Source organism: Mobula birostris, chromosome 1 (genome assembly GCF_030028105.1).
Source record: "Mobula birostris isolate sMobBir1 chromosome 1, sMobBir1.hap1, whole genome shotgun sequence".
NCBI classification, from domain to species: domain Eukaryota; kingdom Metazoa; phylum Chordata; class Chondrichthyes; order Myliobatiformes; family Myliobatidae; genus Mobula; species Mobula birostris.
The window spans coordinates 59,685,839-59,708,521 of NC_092370.1; the positions used below are offsets into that span (position 1 = coordinate 59,685,839).

At 42.0% G+C, this 22,683-nt stretch overlaps 1 protein-coding gene across 1 annotated transcript in view; it reads right to left on the reverse strand.

The window, feature by feature from the left end:
- abhd3 (abhydrolase domain containing 3, phospholipase) overlaps positions 1–22,683 on the reverse strand; it is an 88,977-nt gene that overhangs the window by 12,750 nt on the left and 53,544 nt on the right. The window contains exons 5-8 of the mRNA XM_072261456.1: positions 19,300–19,412; positions 12,205–12,378; positions 7,144–7,192; positions 6,860–7,025 (exon numbers count right to left, since the gene is read on the reverse strand). Of these exons, the coding sequence (XP_072117557.1) occupies positions 6,860–7,025; positions 7,144–7,192; positions 12,205–12,378; positions 19,300–19,412 (502 nt within the window). The remainder of the gene's footprint in view (positions 1–6,859; positions 7,026–7,143; positions 7,193–12,204; positions 12,379–19,299; positions 19,413–22,683) is intronic.

The following is a 22,683-nucleotide window of genomic DNA, read 5'->3' on the forward strand; positions in this document are numbered from 1 at the left end:
GTGGTGGATACACGTTCTTCTGGAGCGGTCGCAGCAGCGCTGAACGGCGAGAAGCAGGCGTGGGATTTACCATCAATTCTAACCTCGCCCGTAAACTCACCAAGCACCCAGAGAGCATCAACGACCGCCTGATGACACTTCAGCTCCCACTTGCAAACAAGAAGAGTGCTACGCTGATTAGTGCCTACGCTCCCACCATGACCAACCCAGATGACATTAAAGACAAGTTCTATGAAGAACTCGACACCCTCATCTCAGCAATCCCACAGTCAGAGAAGTTCATTGTTCTCGGGGACTTCAATGCCAGAGTAGGGACAGGCTACCAAACCTGGGAAGGGATCATTGGAAGACACGGCACTGGCAAGTGTAACAACAATGGCCTTCTGCTCCTCAAGACATGTGCCACACACGACCTTGTCATCACCAACACCCTGTTCCACTTACTCACCCGTAAGAAGACGTCATGGATGCACCCACGCTCGAAGCACTGGCATCTGATTGACTACATCATCACCAGGAAGAGGAACAGGATGGATGTCAGAGTGACGAGAGCCATGTGTGGTGCCGACTGCCGGACCGACCACTGCCTCATTGTGTCCAAATTCAGGCTTCGCATTCTGCCCATGAGAAGACCCCCAGGGCAGAAGACTGCAAAGAGGCTGAATGTCTCCAAGCTGCAGCAGGGTTGCAGAAGACACCCTGCCGACATCAATGACGAGGTCATTGCCCGCCTGCCCCGGGTAAAGATCAACAAGAACCTCGACACCCTCCCCACAGTAGATGAAGTCAGGAAGGCAGTGAAGCAACTCTCCTGTGGCAAAGCGCCAGGACTCGATGCAATCCCTGCTGAGGTATACAAAGCAGGAGGCCCTGTCATGATGCAAAAGCTGACTGTACTCTTCCAGTCCATGTGGAAAAAGGGACAGGTCCCGCAACAGCTGAAAGATGCCAGCATAGTCCACATCTACAAGAGGAAAGGCAACCGCCAGTCTTGCAACAACCACCGAGGCATCTCCCTCTTGTCCATTGCAGGGAAGGTTCTGGCCAGCGTCCTGCTCAACCGCCTTCTCCAACACCTTGAGCAAAGTCTGCTCCCAGAAAGCCAGTGCGGCTTCCGTGCTGAACGTGGGACCGTGGACATGATTTTAGCTGCGCGCCAACTCCAGGAAAAATGCCAGGAGCAACACAGCGACCTCTTCGTGACCTTTGTTGATCTAACCAAGGCTTTCGATACGGTCAGCAGAGAAGGCTTGTGGAAGATCATGGAGAAGTTTGGCTGCCCCAGCAAGTTCATCACAATCGTCCGGCAGTTCCACGATGGTATGATGGTGAAAGTTCTGGATGACGGCGACGCGTTGGAGGCCTTCCCAGTGACAAATGGCATCAAACAAGGCTGCGTTCTTGCCCCGACTCTATTCAGTATGGTATTCTTTGCCATGCTGACAGAAGCCTTCTGTAACTACGAAGAAGGAATCCACGTCAGGTACAGGACTGACAGCAGGTTGTTCAACCTTAGGCACCTGCAGGCAGTTACAAAGGTGCAAGAGACTGTCATCAGAGACTTCTTGTTTGCTGATGACTGTGCACTCAACGCCAGCACAGAACAGGAGATGCAGCGTGAAATGGACTGCTTCTCACAAGCCTGCGGCAACTTCGGTCTCACTATCTGCACCAAAAAGACCCAAGTTATGTACCAGCCTGCCCCAGGAAAGCCATACCAGGAGCCGCGCATCATGGTGAAGGGCCAGAACCTCCAGGCAGTCGACAACTTCACCTACCTGGGCAGCATACTCTCTCGCGCAGTGAACATAGATGCTGAGGTCAACAACAGGATTGCCAAAGCCAGCGCCGCCTTTGGGAGACTCCGTGAGAATGTCTGGGAGCGGAGAGGACTCAGCCTTACCACCAAGCTGAAGGTCTACTGTGCAGTGGTCCTTATCACCCTCCTTTATGCCAGCGAGACCTGGACTGTCTACAGCAGACACGCCAAATGACTCAACCACTTTCACCTGAGCTGTCTCCGCAGACTCCTCCACATCAGGTGGCAGGACAAAGTCCCCGACACGGAAATCCTGGAACGAGCTGGGCTCTGCAGCGTCTACACCCTCCTGCTGAAAGCCCAAGCCAGGTGGGCTGGACATGTGGTCAGAATGCTAGACAGCCGATTGCCTAAGCAGCTGCTGTACGGAGAACTGTGTCAGGGCAAGCACTCAGTCGGGGGGCAGAAGAAACTTTACAAAGACTGCCTCAAAGCGTCCCTCAAAGGCCTGGGTGTCGACATCAACACGTGGGAGACGCTTGCCCTCGACCATCCAGCTTGACGCAGTAAGATCACCACAGGAGCCCGTGCAGCTGAAGTCAGGCGCATCATCAAGGCGCAACGAAAGCGTGCTGTGCGCAAGGCCCGAGCAGCATCCACTGCCACGACAGCACCCACCCACTTGTGTCCCACATGTGGGCGAGCCTTCAGGGCCCGGATTGGCCTCATCAGTCACCTCCGGACCCACAGCCACCAATCTCCCATTTGACTTTGAAGCCATGGTCATCTTCGACTACAAAGGACAAACAACAGCAATAACAACACCAGATATGCTTAGGCTTTTCCTACCAAGGACTAGAGGGCATCTATGGTGGAAAGAGTGTTATGGGAGAAGTATTTCATCTATTATGGCCTTCCCAGGTGGATACATAGTGATCAGGGACATGATTTCGAGAGCAGACTCATCCATGAGTTACTGGGCATGCTTGGAGTCAAGAACTCGAGTGATCCCCAGCCAGGGAGGTTTAATCAGACCTTGCTAGACATGCTCAGGACCCTGGAAATCAGCAAGATTTCCAGAGTTACCTCTGTGGTTTTTAAAAAGCATTATAGTCCTCTAGCTTCCCACTAATATATTCCCTCTGTTTTGGTTTTATGCTGCCTTTGAATTTCTTTATCAGTCATGATTGCCTCATCCTCCCAAAAGAATACCTCTGCTTTAAAATGAAAAGATCCTGCATCTTCCAAACTGCTCCCAGAAACTCCAGGTCGCCTTCCAATCAATCCTTCTCTTATGCCTTTGTAGTTACCTTTACTCAACTATTAACATTGATACATCCAATAACTTCTCCCTCTCAAACTGCAGAATGAATTCTATCATATTATGATCATTGTCTAAGGATTCCTTTACCTGAAGCTCTCTGATCAAATCAGGTCATGGCACAACACCCAATCCTGAATTGCCTTTCCCCTAGTGGGCTCAACCACAAGCTGTTCTAAAAGCTATGTCTTAAGTATTCTACAAATTCCATCTCTTGGGATCCAGCATCAACCTGATGTTCCCAATCTACCTGCAAGAAGGGGTTGAGGCAGACAAAAGGAAATAACAGGCCAGTTACCCTGACATCAGTGGTTGGGGAGATGCTGGAGTCAATTGTTAACGATGAGGTTTTGGGGCACTTGGAGGCACATGATAAAATGGGCCAAAGTCAGCATGGTTTCCTTAAGGGAAAATCTTGCCTGACTAATCTGCTGGGATTCTTTGAAGAAATAATAAACAGGATAGACAAAGGAGAATCAATGAATGTTGTGTACTTGGATTTTCAAAAGGCCTTTGACAAGTGCCACACATGAGGCTGCTTAGTAAGATTTGAGCTCATGATATTACAGAAAAGATACTAGAATAGATTGAGCATTGGCTGATTGGCATAAGACAAAGAGTAGAGGTAAAGGGAGCCTTTTCTGGTTGGCTGCCAGTGACTAGCGGGGTTTCACAGGGGTCAGTGTTGGGACTGCTTCTTTTTATGTTGTATGTCAGTGATTTGGATGACAGAATTAAGGGCTCTGTGACCAAGTTTGCAGATGATACAAAGATAGTTGGAGGTGCAGGTATTGTTGAGGAAATAGGGTGGTTAATTAGGAGAATGGGCAAAGAAGCGGCAGATGGAAGTGTCAGGAAGTGTATGGTCATGCACTTTGATATACAGAATAAAGATGTGGACTATTTTCTAAGTAGGGAAAAAATTAAAAAATCCAAGGTGCAAGGGGACTTGGGAGTCCTTGTGCAGGATTCCCTGAAGGTTAGCTGGAAGGTTAAGTCGGTGATGAGGAAGGCAAATGCAATGTTAGTTTTCATTTCGAGAGGAGTAGAATATAAAAACAAGGATGTAATGCTGATGCTATATAAAGCAGTGGTGAGGCCTCACCTGGAGTATTGTGAGCAGTTTTGGACTCCTGTTGACATTAGAGAGGGTTCAAACTACTACGACGTCGACTAAAAGGTAGTAGTAGTAGTTCAAAGGTGGTTCACAAAAATGATTCTGGGATAGAATGGCTTGTCATATGAGAAGCTTTTGATGGCTCTAGGCCCATACTCACTGCAATTTAGAAGAATAAAGGGGGATCTCATTGAAACCTTTATTGAATGTTGAAAGGCCTAGATAGAGTGGATATGGAAATTATATTACCCATAAGATTTGCAAAAAGATTTGTTTGTTTGTTTTATCGACTACACAAAAGCACTTGATAAAGTGAAGCACAATTAGTTATTTGAAATATTATAGAAAACTCTAGATCTAGATTCGAAAGACCTCCGCCTAATCAGAAACCTGTACTGGGAACAAACTGCCGCTGTAAGAATAGATGGAGAAGTGAGTCAGTTTACGAAAATCAAGAGAGGCGTTATACAAGGATATGTTTTCTCCCCTGTGTACAGTGTATAGTGAAACAATATTACAAAAAATAAGAGACATCTTGGGAATCAAAGTTGGCGGTGAAAACATCAATAATTTCAGATATGTAGATGACACTGTGTTAATTGCAAGTACGGAGGAAGAACTACAAGACTTAATTGATATAATTGTTGAAGAAAGTGCAAAAATGGGTCTATCAATTGCAAAAAGACAGAATGTATGGTGATATCCAAAAAGAAGGAGAATCCTATCTTCAGGCTGAGAATAAATGGAGAAGACATAAAACAAGTACAGAACTTTTGCTACTTAGGAAGCTGGGTGACATCAGATGGCAGGTGCGACTTGGACATCAAAAGAAGAATAGGGATGGCAAAAGACACCTTTACGAGAATGAAGAGTATACTGACCAATACTAAACTAGGCATGACAACCTGCCTCAGGGTACTGAAATGTTACATTTATCCAGTTATGTTATATGGCTCAGAATATTGCACAATATCTAGTAACATGAGGAAATGAATTGAAGCAGCAGAGATGTGGTGTTTGAGGAGGATACAAAGAATATCATGGACAAAACGAATATCTAACGAGGATGTCATGAACAGAGCAAACACAAAAAGAGAAATAATGTATGAGATCATGAAAAGGTAACGTAACTTCATTGGACGTGATTAGGAAAGAGGGGTTAGAATGCATAGTAATTATGGGAAAGATTGAAGGGAAGACGAAGACAAATGATGATGGAGACAGCAGCCAGAGAACTGGAAATGAATACCAATGAATTGATCCTCTTGACCCAAAACAGGAGTGTGTGGGCCATGACAGTCAAAGCTCAAACTGGGCATGGTACCTGATGATGATGATTACCTATAATGGTCTGGGAGAATGGGAGGTATCTAGGACCAGAGAGCACAACCACAGTATAGAGGGATGTCCATTTAGAACGGAAAAGAGGAGGAATTTCTCTAGCCAGACAGTGGTAAATCTGTAGAAATTGTTGCTACAGGTGGCTATGGATGCCAAGTCATTGAGTGTATTTAAGGCAGTGGTTGATAGACTCTTGATAAGTAAGAGCATGAAAGGTTACAGGGAGAAGGCAGGAGAATGGGGTTGAGAAGGAAATTGATCAGCCATGATCAAATGGTGGAGCAGACTTGATGGGCTGAATGGCCTAATTAAGCTCCAATGTGTTATGGTGTTATATTGGAATACCCCATGAATATCCCTCTAACCAGAGAGCCACCCCATACCTTCTGCTCACCTGCATGACTTTTTGATAAGATGAGTATGTTTGGATGCTCAGCTCCCAGCTGTGACCTTCTGTCAGCCACAATTCTGTGATCCCCACAATGTTGGACATGTGTTATAAATTCACCTGCCTTGTTTCAGATAGTGCCACTGAAGTTAAATTCTTGTTTCTTTCTAAACGTTGTCTTATCTTCTATTCTGGAGACTTTATATCAACGATTTCTTAGTGGTTAGCAAGGGCCCAGATTCATTATGCAGTTGGAGGGTGATTGTCTCAATGAATGGCTAGCCATTTTGGCAAACCAGCCTGCCTTTAGATGGATGTAAATTTAAGTACCTGTGCTTACTGGAGTAATTGCCAGTTTAAGACAGATGATCAAGTCAAACTTTGTAGGAGTATATTCACCATCAATGTGTTTCAGCAATTATGGGAAAGAGTTCTTTTTTCACTTCTCAAGGCAGCAAGGATGGGGAATAACTGAAGGCTTTAATCACTCTTCTCACACATCATATGTGAATAATAACAATAAAAAATCTCATGTTCTCTTGAACTTGCAGTTAGTGAATGAAAAAAAATCTTATTTCTGTCGTTGCATAGTAGCCAACAACTTCTTTTGTCTGTCCCTATTCCCATACTAGTTTGCCTTTTTTTATGTGCTGGCTGGACTATTTAATGCTTTAAAGATCTGTTTGTGTCAGTTACTTCGAGATAAATGCAAATTAATTCCAATATTAACTTTATAAAGCAAGTTTTGACACAAAATTGGTTTTTGGGCACAAAAGCATTTGATGTCATGTGATCTCCAATACTCTATGATAAACATAAAAAATCTACATTCCTTACCAAGGATTTAAGTAATTAAGTGAAAAGTGAACTTCAAATATTGTTCTGTCTGTCAAATGCTGTAAAATGAATAGGTTCAGCAAAACTTTAGCTTACCATAAGCTGGTGAGAAGACATCGTCTAATGCATTTAAACACAGGACAGGAACTTCAATAGACTTCAGTTTGTGAGAAGGACTGGCATCTTTGTAATAATCAACATTTGTCTTATAGCCAAACATCACTGATGTAAACCGTTCATCGAATTCTCTGATAGTTTTTGCCTTTGATAAATAAATGAAACAATAATAAATGGAAAATGATGTTGATAATATATACAGATGTATGAAAAACTTATTCTCCAATATATACAGATGATAATTGAAGGAGTTATTTATTTACCTTCATGATATAGTCAATGTTAAATAATTTATTCAAAATCTGCCTGTGCCTATAATACAAAAAGAAAACAGAAGTTTCTGAATCACATAAAGTACGCATTTATTCATAAAACACAATTACATTTATAAGTAAAATTAACACGGCAGGACATAAGAGGCAGGCAGTGTAAGAAGTTTGCGGCAGAGGGAGCAGAGGGGAAAGTAAACATTCCACTGATTAACCCTAACCCTAAATTGCCAATATTCTCATGTGTTTGATTCAGGCAAGCAAAGACTAATTTCTGTCTCACATTCTTCTTACATATATCCTACAAAAAAGGTATTGCAACTTCTTCCAATGTGCTGACTTCAAATAAAAGTTACATATTTTATTGAGAGATGTTCATTTGAGAATAACCAAGTGTCCTCTGTCAGTAATCATTCCATTAAATACATGGAAGATACATTAAAGTTTACTTCACTTTTGTATTTATGACAGAAACAAAAAATAACAGAAATTATGAAAACTTCTAAGATTAACAGTATTGCTGAGATTATTTTGATTTGTCCTGTAGAAATTTTTAAATGCTACAAGTTTATTTTCTTTGAAAATTTTCTAAAATTGTCTCTTTATATACTTGTAGTTAAAAACGGCCATTTTTCCTAATCTCCTACAGGATTAAGAACTTTTCAGGAGAAATTAAATTATTTAAAACACAATAAAAATAACTGAATTCAATAATTACTTGCATAAACTCAATATCAAAAGAAGTCGCAGTAAAATGCAATTAATGGCACCTGAGAAACTATCTGAATGTATCTGGGTTTAAAATTTAGCTTTGTAGTTATTAAAACATTAATACACACAAAATACTGGGTGAACTCTGCAGGTCAGGCGACACCTATGAAAATGAATAAACAGTTAACTTTTTGTCCCGAGACCCTTCATTAGGACTGAAAGGAAGGGGTAAGATGCCAGAATAAAAATGTGGGGATAGGGGAAGGATGACAAGCTAGAAGATGATATGTGAAGACATGTGGGTGGGAAATGTAAAGGGCTGGAGAAGAAAGAATTTAATGGGAGATGAGAGTGGACCAGGAGAGAAAGGGAAGAAGGAGAGAACCCATGGGGAGGTGATAGACAAGTGAAGAGAAGAGATGAGAGGACAGAGTGGGAAATAGAAGAAAAGGGAAGGGGGAAGGAAAGTTATTGGAAGGAGAAATCGATGCTCATGCCATCATGTTGGTGACTACCTAGACAGAATATAAGGTGTTGCCCCTGCACCCTGAGGATGGCTTTATCGTGGCAGAAGAGGAGGCCATGGACCGACATGTTGGAATGGGAATGGTGATAGGAATTAAAATGGTTGGCCACCAGGATATTCCACTTTTGGCAGATGGAGTGGAGGTCCTCTACAAAGTGGTCTCATCGGGTTTCACCAATGTAGAGGGGGCCTCATTGGGAACACCAAATTCATTAGACAATCCCAACAGATTCACAGGTGAAGTGGAAGGACAGTCTGGGGCCCTGAATAGAAGTGAGGGAGGAGGTGAATGGGCAGATGTACTATTTCTGTTGCTTGCAGGGCTATGTGCCAGGAGGAAGATTAGTGGGGAGGGATGAATGGACAAGGAATTCACAGAGGGAGAGTGGGGTGGGGAAGTAAAGCTGAGTTTGGTGGTAGGATCCTACTGAAGATGGCGAAAGTTGTGGAGAATGATGTGTTGGATATACATGCTCTTGGGTTGTAGGTGAAGACAAGAGGAACTCTAACCCTGTTAAGGCAGTGAGAAGATGGGGTGAGCATGAATATCTGGGAAATGGAGGAGATCCAGGTGAGGGCAGCATCATTGGTGGAGGAAGGGAAGCATCGTTCTTGAAGAAGGAGAACATCTCTGATATACTGGAAAGGAGAGCGTCATCCTGGGAACAGATGCAGCAGAGACAAAGGAAATGAGAAAAGGGGATAGCATTTTTACAGGTACAGAATGGGAAGAGGTATAGTCAAAGTCATTGTAGGAATCGGTAGGTCTATAAAAGATGTCGGTTGACAGTTTGTCAACAGAGGTGGAGACAGAAAGATCAAGAAAGGAGAGCAAGGTGTCAGAAATGGACCAAGTGAACTTAAGGATAGAATGGAAGTTGGAAGCGAAGTTGATGAAATTGATGAGCTCAGCATGGTGCATGAAGCAGCATCGATACAGTCGTCAATGTAGCACAGAAGTAGTTAAGTAGCATTATTAGGGAAGGTTTGGAACACCAACTGTTCAATGTAGCCAGAAAAAAGCAGGCATGGCTGGGGCTCATGTGGGTGCCCATGGCTACCCCTTGAGTATGAAGAAGGTGGGAGGGGCCAGAGGAGAAATTGTTGGGCATGAGGACCAGTTCTGCCAGATGGAGAAGGATGGTGGTGGAGGGGAACTGGCTGGGTCTTTTATTGAGAAAGAAGTGGAGAGCTTTAAGGCATTCTTGATGGGGGATAGAAGTGTATCGGGACTGGACTTCCATGGTAACAATGAAGCAGTCAGCGCCAGGGAATTACCAGTTATTGAGGAGATTGAGAGCATGTGAAGTGTTATGGATGAAGGTGGGAAGGGACTGAACCAAGGGGGATAGAATAGAGTCAAGGTACTACTTAAATACTGTTTTACAAAACAGACAAATTTAGGCAGTAACCACATAAAAATAAAATTGATCCAGAGTACATAATGCTAGCAACATTTTTTACTGAAATCACATCAGTTTGCAAAATTGGATCTGGCTTTTCATTAACAACCAACATTAGCACACATGACCTCTTCCATGTCCACCTATACTGACATCAATGGAAGCTCAAGGCTGCAAACTATGACCATAGTAGGAAACACTGAATAGGTCAGACACTTCTACTGAAAGAAAAGCAAGTAAAGGCTTCAAGAAAAAGAGAAAAAAAGTAGTAATTTTGACATTTACTTTCTTTATTTACAAGTTCTGATACAAGTTCTATTTGTAGTATTATTTTTTTCTTTCCACTCATGCTGCCAGGTTTGACAGTGTTTCAAACATTTTCAGTTTTTATTTCGGAGTTCCAGCTTCTGCGGTTTTGAATTTTCCTTTATGACATTAGTAGAACACTCTAGGTAGAACCAGAGCACTGACACTGTCTTTTTTAAAGAGGCTCTACTCTGAGCTTCGGAAATCTAACCTGGCTCCTTCAGAACAGCCTGTGGACTAAGTTCATGAAGCTATCATTTACTTTCTTTTCAACACTAAAGCTACTGCGATATTTATTCTTTGGGTGTCTCATAGTGATACTGTTAGCAATACTCCATTAACACCTCTTGGCCACGCTTGACACTTAAAGTGTTTCAGGGACCTAGGGGAAATGAGCAAAGGTACTGGGTGCCATGGTAGCATAACAGTTAACACAACATTATTACAGCTCAGGGCATCGGAGTTCCGAATTGAATTCTGGTGTCCTCTGTAAAAGGTTTGTTTCTTCTTTCCCCTGAGTGAATGGGTTTCACCTGGGTGCTCTGGTTTATTCCCAAAGTCTGAAGATGTACCGGTTAGTAGGTTATTTGGTCATTGTAAATTGTCCTGTGATTAGGGTAGGTAGGTTGTTGGGCATGTGGCTGTTCCACCCTGTATCTTTAAATGAAATATACTCCTCAGCAAATAATCAAAGACACTACATCTCACTTAGATCCCTCCAATGAATATTGATTTGTAGGCTCAGTTTATCCTGCATCCTCCATCAATCACAAGCTTCTGTTGACTCTTACCTTCCCTACCCAAGGAAGTTTCCAAGTGGCCATGGAATACCTCTGCCAATTTGATGCTCAATACTGACTCAGAGAGGTTACCCAGGCATCATGTTCACAAAGAAACATTTTCATCTAATTTGACCTCCAGTTGTGCAAGTGACTGCTCTGATTGCTAATCGTTCTACAGAGGGCCTGATTTGATATTAGTGCAAAGTACAAATATTTTTGTGCATATAAATAAGCAATTCCTCGGCATAGCTGTTTGTAGAGTGTACAAAGTCTAAAAAGATTGTGTAGAAATGTCTCTGTGTTGTTTTAACAGAGATATTAGAGGATTTATGAAAAGAGAAAATGGTGGAAAAGACTAAGCAAAGTGGTAGTTATAGTGAGGAAAATCAATTTCAGAACAATGAACATTCACCAGACAATTTGCAGATTAATGTTTTCATTAAAGTCATAGAGTTTGAGATTTGGTACAGTTAGAATTTTATTGCAAAGAGTAATTCCACACTTTAGCAGTGAGTTGAATAAGCCGAGAGTCAGCAGGAGGAATGCTATAACATCATAAAAAGACAATATTATCTAATTTTGTAGATGTTAAAACATGGAAAAATAAACTGCTGCAAGTAGTCACTGGGTCAAGCAGCACTGATGGCAGTAGGAATAATGTATCGACATTTAGGGTTGAGACCCTTCATCAGGATCTGGCTGTTAGGTGGGTGGGGATAGAGGGGGTGTAGGAGGGAGGGTGAAGAGATAGGATGACCAGTATTTTCAGTTACCCACACAGTCCCTGTGTTCCCCTCCCACTCTCACCAATTCACTTAGGTTCTTTCTCCTTTTCCAGCTCTCTCACTCACTTCTAGCTCCATCTGTGAATCAATCACCTCCTCATCTGCTTCCAGCATCACATACCTGCTATTACCCATCCCCCCCCTTCACACTTCAACGTACTGGCCATCTTTCCTCTTCCTCCACCCTACCTCCGCCCTAACCCTGTCCTTAAGCAGAGCCTCAACCTGAAATGTGATACCTCTTTTTCATCCACTGAGGCTTGACCCATTGACTTCTTCCAGGTTGATATTTTTGCACCAGATTCCAGCATCTGCACTCTCCTGTGTCTCCTTACAACAAGCAATTATCTGGTCCTCCTTTAGACTGGAGAAAAGTACCTCTTGAGCAGAACCTGTTTGCGATTCACCCCAAAGTGTTCGCCCATAACTAGAAATTAATTTTAATAATCTGCAGTGGCATAATTCTAACTTCGATGTTTAACTGCTAGAAAAATAAACATGTCATATTACTACAAAACCCTCCCTGCACCTCAAATACCAACCTGTAGACCGAGGCTTGAAGACGATTGGTTAAGTAGTAATTAAATAATATCCGGTTAAGTGGTTTCTCAAGGGAAGCCGTGCAGGCAAATACATCCCAGCCAATGGAGAAGACTACCGCTGCCTTCAGTGGAGTCTGTTGACCAATCTTACACAGGTAATTCAAGAGCAGCATTCTGTATCAGGCACGAAATGAAGATGTGCTTATTAATTTGATTTAACAATTCATTATATTGTCACCAAGATTTAAGCTTACTAAGGACCGGCCGCATGAACGTAATGGCTATATCCTCCTCAATATCTTGTAGCGCGTGTCTTGCCTCCTGATATGTTAAAGCCTTTCTATCTTCTACAAGGCATTTTTCTGGAGCATGATGGAATACTGTCCAGTTGTCTGGATGAATGTACAGCAGCTCTAACAAGTAAAAGAAGCTACAGCTACTCAACCAGGCTACATTTATAGCACCCACCAAACCTACAACCTCCTGTGTTCTTTGCTGTTCCTCTGAACATTGTGTGCAAGTGCCAGAACGTGGAGCAAAACTTACAGGCTGTCCCCAGCACATGTTTGGGTATGTTGGTTATTAATGCAATTAACACATTTTGCTGTACGTTTCATGTGATATATAAATGTGAATCTGAATCTATTTTCACAAGGACTATTGCAGGGATTCAAGGGGGCAGCTCACCACCACCACCTTCCTATATCCTATGAAGGATGAGCACTAAATGAAGGTCTTGGGATCCCAAATAATGAATAGATAAAAAATGCTAAATTCCAATTTGGATTAAGTCAAAATTTTAAAAAAAAAGCTACTTATTTTGGTGACCCTGGCTTTCAATGTCTGCTTAGTTAGGAATCAAATTCTTCACTAAAAGAAAGTGGATTCTGAAACACTCGAAACTGTTCCTTGTGTCACTTTCCTCTGGCTGAGGGAAACTCAGAGGATGAGGTAACACCAAGTTTGCTTTTTTTTTAATGGTAATTTCAGACCACTGTCTTGGGTGCCAATGCAATTTTCCAACCTCTAAATGAATATAAGAGGTGGGGAGGGGAACATGGAGATAATTACACTTCCAGAGCACAAAAAGAAAACAGCAAAAATATGTTGCTTACAGTTAGATGCATATACTTCATTACTTTTTTTTTACCAGAAATGACAAAGTCAGAAATAGATGTATTTGCTTATTATTATAGGTTGCAATTAAACTGCAAAATAAAATGGAAGAAAGTCATTTTTAATTGGAATTTCAAACCTTCCCTTTTCTGGGATCATTGTGTTTTGCTGGAATTTTGCCAGGATTTGTGCTGAGGTTGAAGCTCTGGCATAGAATCAATGACATTATTTTAACCCCATAAACCTTGTAGGAATTTTACTTTAACCTTTCTGTGAATGGGTCATCTTCCAGGCTATTTCCGATGTTCTCCTTCTCAGTGTTATCTAATTCCTTAACAAGAAAAAATGTACAGAGGCATTTTGTAAAGTCTGAGGGCCCCAAGCAGCGAGCAGATTTTGCAGAAGCACAGTCTGTACATTCATGGCCCTGTACATTCCTCATTCAAGCTGGAGACTACACCAGCTTGAATGAGGAGCATTCAAGGAGATTTGTAGAATATATAACAAATAAAGGTGCTAGGCTGGTAATGCTATAGCACAGTGAAAGCAGCCTCTATAGAGTCAGGTGATCACACATTCGAAGCTCAGCAAGCTTGTCATGTTCTCTTGTGCTGAATAATTACATAACTAGCAGGAGGTGGAGATAACTCATGCAGCTGAATCCTCAAAAATAGCCTGTAAATACAAAAGCAAAGGCTGGAAGATATACAACTATTTTATTTTAAAACACCAGATCAATAGTCTATCTTGGTTCCTCCAAAGATCCCCAGCACCCAATACAGCCAGTTTTAGGAATATCCTTAGATTGGTACCAAGGGCTTGTATTACAGAACGAACAGCACTTTTGTTTTGGTTGTTAATTTATAGTACAGCAATGGCATTGTCCAACAATATAGGAAATTATTAAGCTTTATCCTACGCAAAAGGATAATTCAAACCTGGCAAGTTGTACTATAAAATTAATTTTATATTTATAGCAATGCAGAAGGCACCCATTCAACTCATCTGGCCTATATTGGCTTCCAAGGGAGCAAACACGTTAGTCCCCTTTGCCTTCTCTTTATTTCCTGTGCCTATGTGACTCACCCTTTCTCTCTCATATCTATCAACATCCCTTAGGCTCTTTCTGCCATTTATCTATAATTTACAGTAGCCAATTAACCTACAAGTGTTCTTTGGGATGGTTCCTTAAGATTGTTATAGCCAGGTGTGGTAATGGGGATAAGCTCCCACTACCTATTAAATGGCATGTGACTCGAATAGCCTCTGACAACCAAGTACAGCTCATGGCCTCCATGTGTGGCTTAGCAACTAAGCCCAGCAGAACCATTTCTACTGTCAGGAGAAGGGGCAAAGGCGGGTTACTGGTGCCTTAAAACCAGCTGCTTTGGGCAGATGGGGCTCGTCAGCAGTGATTGGCAGCTCATCTCGGAGAAGGGAATCTCTGATTTCAAACCTCCACTGCCTTGGGTATACCCACTCATGGGGAAGGCTCCTAACCCTGAGGGAAAAATCCAGAGCTGGAGTCCCTAAAGCAGTCCTGTGTTGAGTTCAACGTTGACAGGCAACTCCTGTGATGCTGCTGGTGCCAAACTGTATCAGTCTCTGCCGTTCGTTCCCTTGGGTTTACCAGATGCTTGGAGAGGGGGCATTTACTACATGGACAACAGCTTGCTCTCCATATTGTACTGTCCTGGCTAGTATATCTAGACAGGTAGGAGACAACATTCATGGTCAACCCTGACCAACGGAGGCCTCAGGAGATTCTTTGGGATGTAAGAAGATCCTGAGCACTGGGAGGAATGTCATACAGTCATGCAGAGTGTGAAAACTTGACACAGAATTCAGGATTGAACCTGGATCTTTTCTCTGACAGCTGTGCCACCATGCCACCTTCTGAATCAGTGAAACAAAAGAACATAGCTGTCACTAACAGCACTATCAAGCAATAACATGCTCACTGCTGCACAATTTGTGTTTTCGTGTGTTAAGTCTTAGCGCAAGCTTCTACAATAGGACTGATTTCCAAAAATGATAAAGCCATCATTACTTTGGTTACAACACCGCATAAATGAAAAATGAAAGGCAATGGGAAATAAGGGCATTGAACCACAAAGGTATTAAGAAATGTAAAGTCATAAAGGGTTGATGATATACATGATTCCAGATTCCTGAATGTGGGAGGGGTAGACAAGATAGTTAAGAGGGCATGTTGGATGCATGCATTTATTGACCTGGAATATGGAACAAATGAGTAGGGATGGCAGAACTATATTCTACACTGGCTAGTCCAGGGTTTCTCAACCAGGGCTCTGTGCTCACAGTGCTAGCGCTCGCAGTGGTGGGCAGTGACCGAGCAGCCTGTTAGCAATCGTGTTCGAGATCTCTCAGTTCAGGATGCCAGTGCGCTGTGGGACCATATGCTCAGTTTTTGACGCAAGATAGGAGACACCATTGATAAATGGTGAGCACTGTATTGCACGTAGGGGAGGATGGTAGGCTGATAATTGGTGAACGTTGCATTGCATGGAGGGGAGGACAGCAGGCTAATAATTTGTGAGTGCCGTATTGCATGGAGGGGAGGGCAGTAGGCTGATGAGGAGCATGAAGTGCATTTTCCAAATATTGAATGGACTCATCCAACTTGGGCTGTGACGTTAGCCTCTCCCTCCTGAATTACCTCCCCCAACTCCCTCTTTCTGACTAACTTATGGGAGCAAACTAACTCTACTGGTGTAGTAGAAAATTAGAGGGAAATTCTCGTTCAAAAGAAGGAATTTTTTCATGCTGTAACTCAATTGCTGGCCTGCCACTTTGCTTTTGAAAACATTGTAAAGGTGAATTGTGTAGGTTAGAGGTGAATTGTGCAGTTTTCACATTCTTTGCAGTTTTCTTGTTTAGTTATTTATTATGCTGTTATTTCTTATATTTTATTAACCCGTGTGTTTGGACAAGATGCAGTATGAGAAATTGAAAACGTTGAAAAGGTTGCACTCTCAAACAGCACGATAAGTCAACAGCTTGTCTATCCAGGTTGATGAGTCAACAGATTTCACCAATAAATGTCATGTTATAGCATTTGTAAGATTTGTAAATGCTGGTGAAATTCAAGAAAACTTTTGCTTTTGTCAAGAGCTGCCCAAAACAAGCAAAGGTCAAGATATATTTAATGTTTGGTCTTCATATCTGGAAACAAAAGGTCTGTCTTGGAGGAACTGTGCCAGCATCAATGGTTGACTCCATGAGTGGTTTCGTTTCTCTTGTAAAAAAAGAAAATCCTGATGTTGCTACCACACACTGCTTTCTTCACAGAGAGATGCTGATGTCAAAAACTCTTGGAGATGAAATGAAAAATGTTCTGGATGATGCTACAAAAATGGTTAACTTTGTTAAACAAAATCCGGTTCAGTTGAGAATTTAAAAACCTGTGGGAAAACCTGGACAAAGAGCACACCAATCTCCTGTTACAAACAGAAATCCGGTGGTTTATTAAAAAAAGAGTTCTAAACAGGGTGTTTGAGCTGAAAGGCGAGTTGCAGGAGTACTTTCAAGTAAAATAGAAGACCAGACTTTGCTGAGTGCTTTGACAATGAAGAATGGCTGCAGAAACTAACCTTATTTAGCAGACATTTTTCATCATATGAACCAGTTGAACAAGTCTCTGCAAGGCCCTGGAGAAAATGTTTTGACTTCAAGGGGCAAGATTTTTGCACTTAAAAGGTAACTGAATGTTTGGAAAAATCACATTGTAAAAGAAAATCTTTTCCACTGCTGCTTGGGCTTGTGAGTGAGGAAGGATATCAGAAAGTCTTGAGTCTTATTGAAAACAGAAATTTATTTGGTTTGCTTTATAAGTTTTTAAAATTTATGAAAGGGAAAGAAGGAGATTAATTTCAAGAAAGGTAAGCTAAGCTTAACTACCTGTTTTTTTTCAAGAAAGGGTGGCTAAAATTTATTCTCTACTCAAAAGAGCAATGACAATTATTTTTAGATTATTACATCTACAACTTACCGATCATGTTAATGTACCGTGAGCTGTAGATAGAATAATTTTTATGCAGGGGTTCCCTGAGACCTGAAAATTATCTCAAGGGTTCTTCCAGGGAAAAAGTTTGAGAAAGGCTGTGTTACAACTGTTGCTCAAATACTTTATAGAGTTCTGGCCACCACATCACAGGAAGTGTGTGATATCACTAGAGAGGATCTGAATGAATTGTACTAAAATGTTGCAAGGGATGAAGTATAATAGTTATGAGTGACTGACTAGGCTGGGCATATTGAAAAAGATCATCTGAAGGAGTGCAGAGCTAGTAGAGCCCTGCACCAAAGAGATAGGGTCACTCCTGACTTTGTGTCCTTTCTGCATGCAGTTTGCATGTTCTCCTTGTGATCTTGCGGAGTTCCTCCAGCATGCTCTGGTTTCCTTTCACATCCCAAAGAGGTGCAGGCTAGAAGGTTAATTGGCAGCTGTAAATTGCCCATGTTATGTGGGTGAATAGTAGAATCCGGGTTTTCGGGAGAGTTGAGGAGAATGTGGGGAGAATTTAAAGAAAAGATCAGTGTGGAATTAGTACAAAATGGGTGAGTGATGATCAGTGCAGATTCTTTAGACAGAAGTACCTCTTTCCATGTAGCATCTTTCTATGACACAATGAGATTTAATTGAGGTAAATAAAATTTTAAAGGGCTTAGACTGTATGTGCAGGAAAGACCTTTCTTCTTTGACAACACAAACAATAAATTTGGGGCATAGAATTTAGTCAATTGGTGGAAAAGTTAGAAGAAAAATGTTTTTTCATCCAAAGAGTGGAGAGGTCCAGAAGTCATTTCTTGAAAGGATGGAGAAGGCGAAACCCTTCATCACAGGTACCCTGACAAGCAAACCAGGAGCCATGATCTATAAAACAATGGCCTAATGCTGGAACAATGAAGTAATCTAGTTAGCTTGATTTTGTCAAATGGACATGAATGCTGATTCTTTGATCTAGCTGAGTCCCTGTCCTTGAATTCATAATATAATAAAATTACAGGAAGACTTTATGCACAGACCACAGCAGTTGAATAAAGCAGTTCTGCACTGTTTTCTCAAGGACTTTGTGGATATATATTAAATTCTGTATATCAAAATAATGCTTAAAATCCCATGAAAGAATTAAATAAAGTAATATCAGACAACGTTTGAGATCAAAATAATTAAAAAGCTGCTTAGACAGGCCTGATGAGGGAGACAGACTTCAAATAATTACATAATGCAGGAGACAGAGATGGAGAGTTTTAAAGAGTGAAAAGCCTCCTGGATTTTGGCCTTGTACTGTGTTGCTGGGGAATCATATCGTAAGAACAAATACAGAAGTAGATTAGCCTGTAGAGTGAAGAAAATGAAGTTGTGGTAAAATACGCTTTTTCTGACCTAAGCCTCCATTTATTTGGGCTTTAATCACTGGTTGGATCTTCAGAGCAGAAAAAACAACTAAACACACAATGTTAAAGCCTAACTTGCTTTACAATTGTATTCAATGAGACTTCACACCACCACAGGATTGATAGATATGCTGACAGAAAAAAACACAACTAAATTTGAGCAGGTTTGGAGTTACATGTTCACTATAAACTATTTGTTCTTCTGATATGATGCCAGATAACTAGATAACTCTTTAATCCCTTCAGTTACCTCTTGCAGCATTCAAGTGAGTTTTGCATGACAAATGTGATTAATTTTCAATGTACAGGAAATGATCACATGGATATTTAAGATTTCTCAAGTGACATGATAAAGTGTCATATAATTGCTTGTCAAATGGTTTCCTCCTCCACCTAATTGATATTACATTTCAATATGCACAATCTTTTCGAAACTACATTAAAATCCACTGGAATGTCTTGGATCATTTGCTTTCACTTAATGGATTCTGAATTTCCCCACACATTATGGCATGTTTATCAGCATACTATATTCTCATTTGTTCGTAGGGAACTCACCCGCCCATTGAGACTCCAGCTGCCATCAGAGGGGCTTCTGGAAAAGCATTCCGTACATGCAAAATGACCGTTTCCAAATCTTCAGTGTTGGCTGCACAATAAGTTCTGGGAGTCTAGACCAGTCATACAAAGTGACAGTGTAAGTAATGTGGGTGACCCCATTGCAGGAAGAAGTTAATCACTATCGGGTGTAATGTCTCAAATTTACTATGTTTAGAATTCTTTGTACAACCATAAATTTAAAATTGAAACAAGATTCTCTGGTGAAAATGATCACAATTTTCAAGTATAGCAGGCTCTAAAATGTGGATAACTTTCCAAATTACTTGGATCTGGAAATATATTTGTTACTTGGAATCATGCTTGTACATGTTAACTGTTATTATTGTAATCCCGATCTCCATGTATCATTACTATTATTGTTACGTTTATTAATCTTGAAACTTAATAAAAAGATTGAAAAAGAAAGGAAATAAATATTAAACTGAAAAATATTTCACGTTTTCCACCTGCAATTAGGATGTGGTGGCATAATCATTCAGTTTTTGAACAAATAACTCGACTATTGTTTCAAAGACATGAATTAAAATCCCATCGTAACAGCTGAGAAATAAACTAATTAGATAAAACTTACTTCTTTCAAAAGAAGTTTTAGTGATAGACAGTACATAAAACATAGAAAAGTACAGCACAATGCTGTGCCGAACCAATTAAATTAGTAGTCCAATGGCCAACTAAACTAATCCCTTGTGCTTTCACAAGGTTCAAGATTCAAGATTGTCTAATGTCATTTCCATTACACAAGTTTAAGGTAGAATGAAGTAATTGTTACTCCAGATCTGATGCAGCACCAAAAACGCAATAAGATAAAGAATACAATAATAATAAAAACACAATAAATTTAAATACATAGATGGCACACATACATAGATTGATTTTATGTCCATAAAGTGATGCTAAGCACAAGAGTGACTGGACATAAGGTGACTGACAGGAATGATGAAGTAGTGGTGGTGGATGGGGTTGTGGAGGGGTGGAGGTGTTGATTAGCCTTACTGGTTGGGAAAAGTAACTGTTTTTGAGTCTGGTGCTTCTGGTGCGGCTACTATGTAGCTTCCTCCCTGATGGAAGTCAAACAAACAGCCCATGAGCGGGGTGTGTGGGCTCCTTCATGATGTTGCTGGCTCTGTTCTAGCACCTTTCATTATATATGTCCTTGATGGCAGGCAGGCTGATGATTACTGGTGATGCATTGGGCAGTTTTGACTACCTGTTGTAGAGCTTTCTTCTAGAACTATGCCTGCCTTTTTGTTGGCTTTGTGGAACAATCTATGTTCCAAACCTTTTCTGGTATCTGTCCCTCACTTTTCCTTTGCTACATCGACGACTGCATTGGCACTGCTTCCTGCACGCATGCTGAGCTCGTTGACTTCATTAACTTTGCCTCCAACTTTCACCCTCCCCTCAAGTTTACTTGGTCCATTTCCGACACCTCCCTCCCCTTTCTAGATCTTTCTGTCTCTATCTCTGGAGACAGCTTATCTACTGATGTCTACTATAAACCTACTGACTCTCACAGCTATCTGGACTATTTCCCTTCTCACCCTGTCTCTTGCAAAAATGCCATCCCCTTCTCGCAATTCCTCCGTCTCCACCGCATCTGCTCTCAGGATGAGGCTTTTCATTCCAGGACAAGGGAGATGTCCTCCTTTTTTGAAGAAAGGGGCTTCCCTTCCTCCACCATCAACTCTGCTCTCAAACGCATCTTCCCCATTTCACGCACATCTGCTCTCACTCCATTCTCCCGCCACCCCACTAGGAATAGGATTCCCCTTGTCCTCACCTACCACCCCACCAGCCTCCGGGTCCAACATACAATTCTCCGTAACTTCTGCCACCTCCAATGGGATCCCACCACTAAGCACATCTTTCCCTCCTCCCCACTGCTTTCCACAGGGATCGCTCCCTACGCAACTCCCTTGTCCATTTGTCCCCCCCATCCCTCCCCACTGATCTCCCTCCTGGCACTTATCCGTGTAAGCGGAACAAGTGCTACACATGCACTTACACTTCCTCCCTCAGCACCATTCAGGGCCCCAGACAGTCCTACCAGGTGAGGTGACACTTCACCTATGAGTCGGCTGGGGTGATATACTGCGTCCGGTGCTCCCAATATGGCCTTCTATACATTGGCGAGACCCGACGCAGACTGGGAGATCGTTTCACTGAACACCTACGCTCCATCCACCAGAGAAAGCAGGATCTCCCAGTGGTCACACATTTTAATTCCACATCCCATTCCCAGTCTGATATGCCTATCCACGACCTCCTCTACTGTAAAGGTGAAGCCACACTCAGGTGGGAGGAACAACACCTTATATTCCATCTGGGTAGCCTCCAACCTGATGGCATGAACATTGACTTCTCAAACTTCCGCTAATGCCCCACCTCTCCCTCGTACCCCATCCGTTATTTATTTATATACACACATTCTTTTTCTCTCTCTCCTTTTTCTCCCTCTGTCCCTCTTACTATACCCCTTGCCCACCCTCTGGTTTTCCCCCCCCTTTCTTTCTCCCTAGGCCTCCTGTCCCATGACCGTCTCATATCCCTTTTTCCAATCAACTGTCCAGCTCTTGGCTCCATCCGTTCCCCTCCTGTCTTCTCCTATCATTTCGGATCTCCCCCCTCCCCCTCCCACTTTCAAATCTCTTACTAGCTCTTCTTTCAGTTAGTCCTGACGAAGGGTCTCGGCCTGAAACGTCGACTGTACCTCTTCTTAGAGATGCTGCCTGGCCTGCTGCACTCACCAGCAACTTTTATGTGTGTTGCTTGAAATTCCAGCATCTGCAGACTTCCTCGTGTTTGCGTAGAGCTTTCCTGTCTGCCATAGTGCAGTTTCCGTATCATCCAGTGATGCAACATATCAAGATGCTCTCTACAGTGCAGAATAACTGAGTATAGATGTGCATGCCCAGTTCTCTTCAGCCTCCTCAGAATTGGTAAGCTTTCCTGATTGTGTATAATATATTCTGCGACCATGCACAGTTATGTGAGATGTGAACTCCCAGAAGTCCGAAACTGTTTGCAGTTCCCACTGCTGTGCCACTAATGTAAAGAGGGGTGTGTATGTGTGTGTCAGCTCTCCTGAAGTTGATAACCATCTCCTTTGTCTTGTCAACATTGAGAAAGAGGTTATTTGCTTGGCACCAGGTGTCTACCTCCTCTTTGTAGGCCATCTCATTATTGTTAGTGCTGCGCCCCACCATTGATGTGTCGTCAGCGAACTTGAGAATGTGATAACTTGGCTATTTGGCTGTACAGTCAAGTGTGCAAAGTCCATATCCTTCCTTTTCCCTCACATTCACGTGCCTATCTAAATGT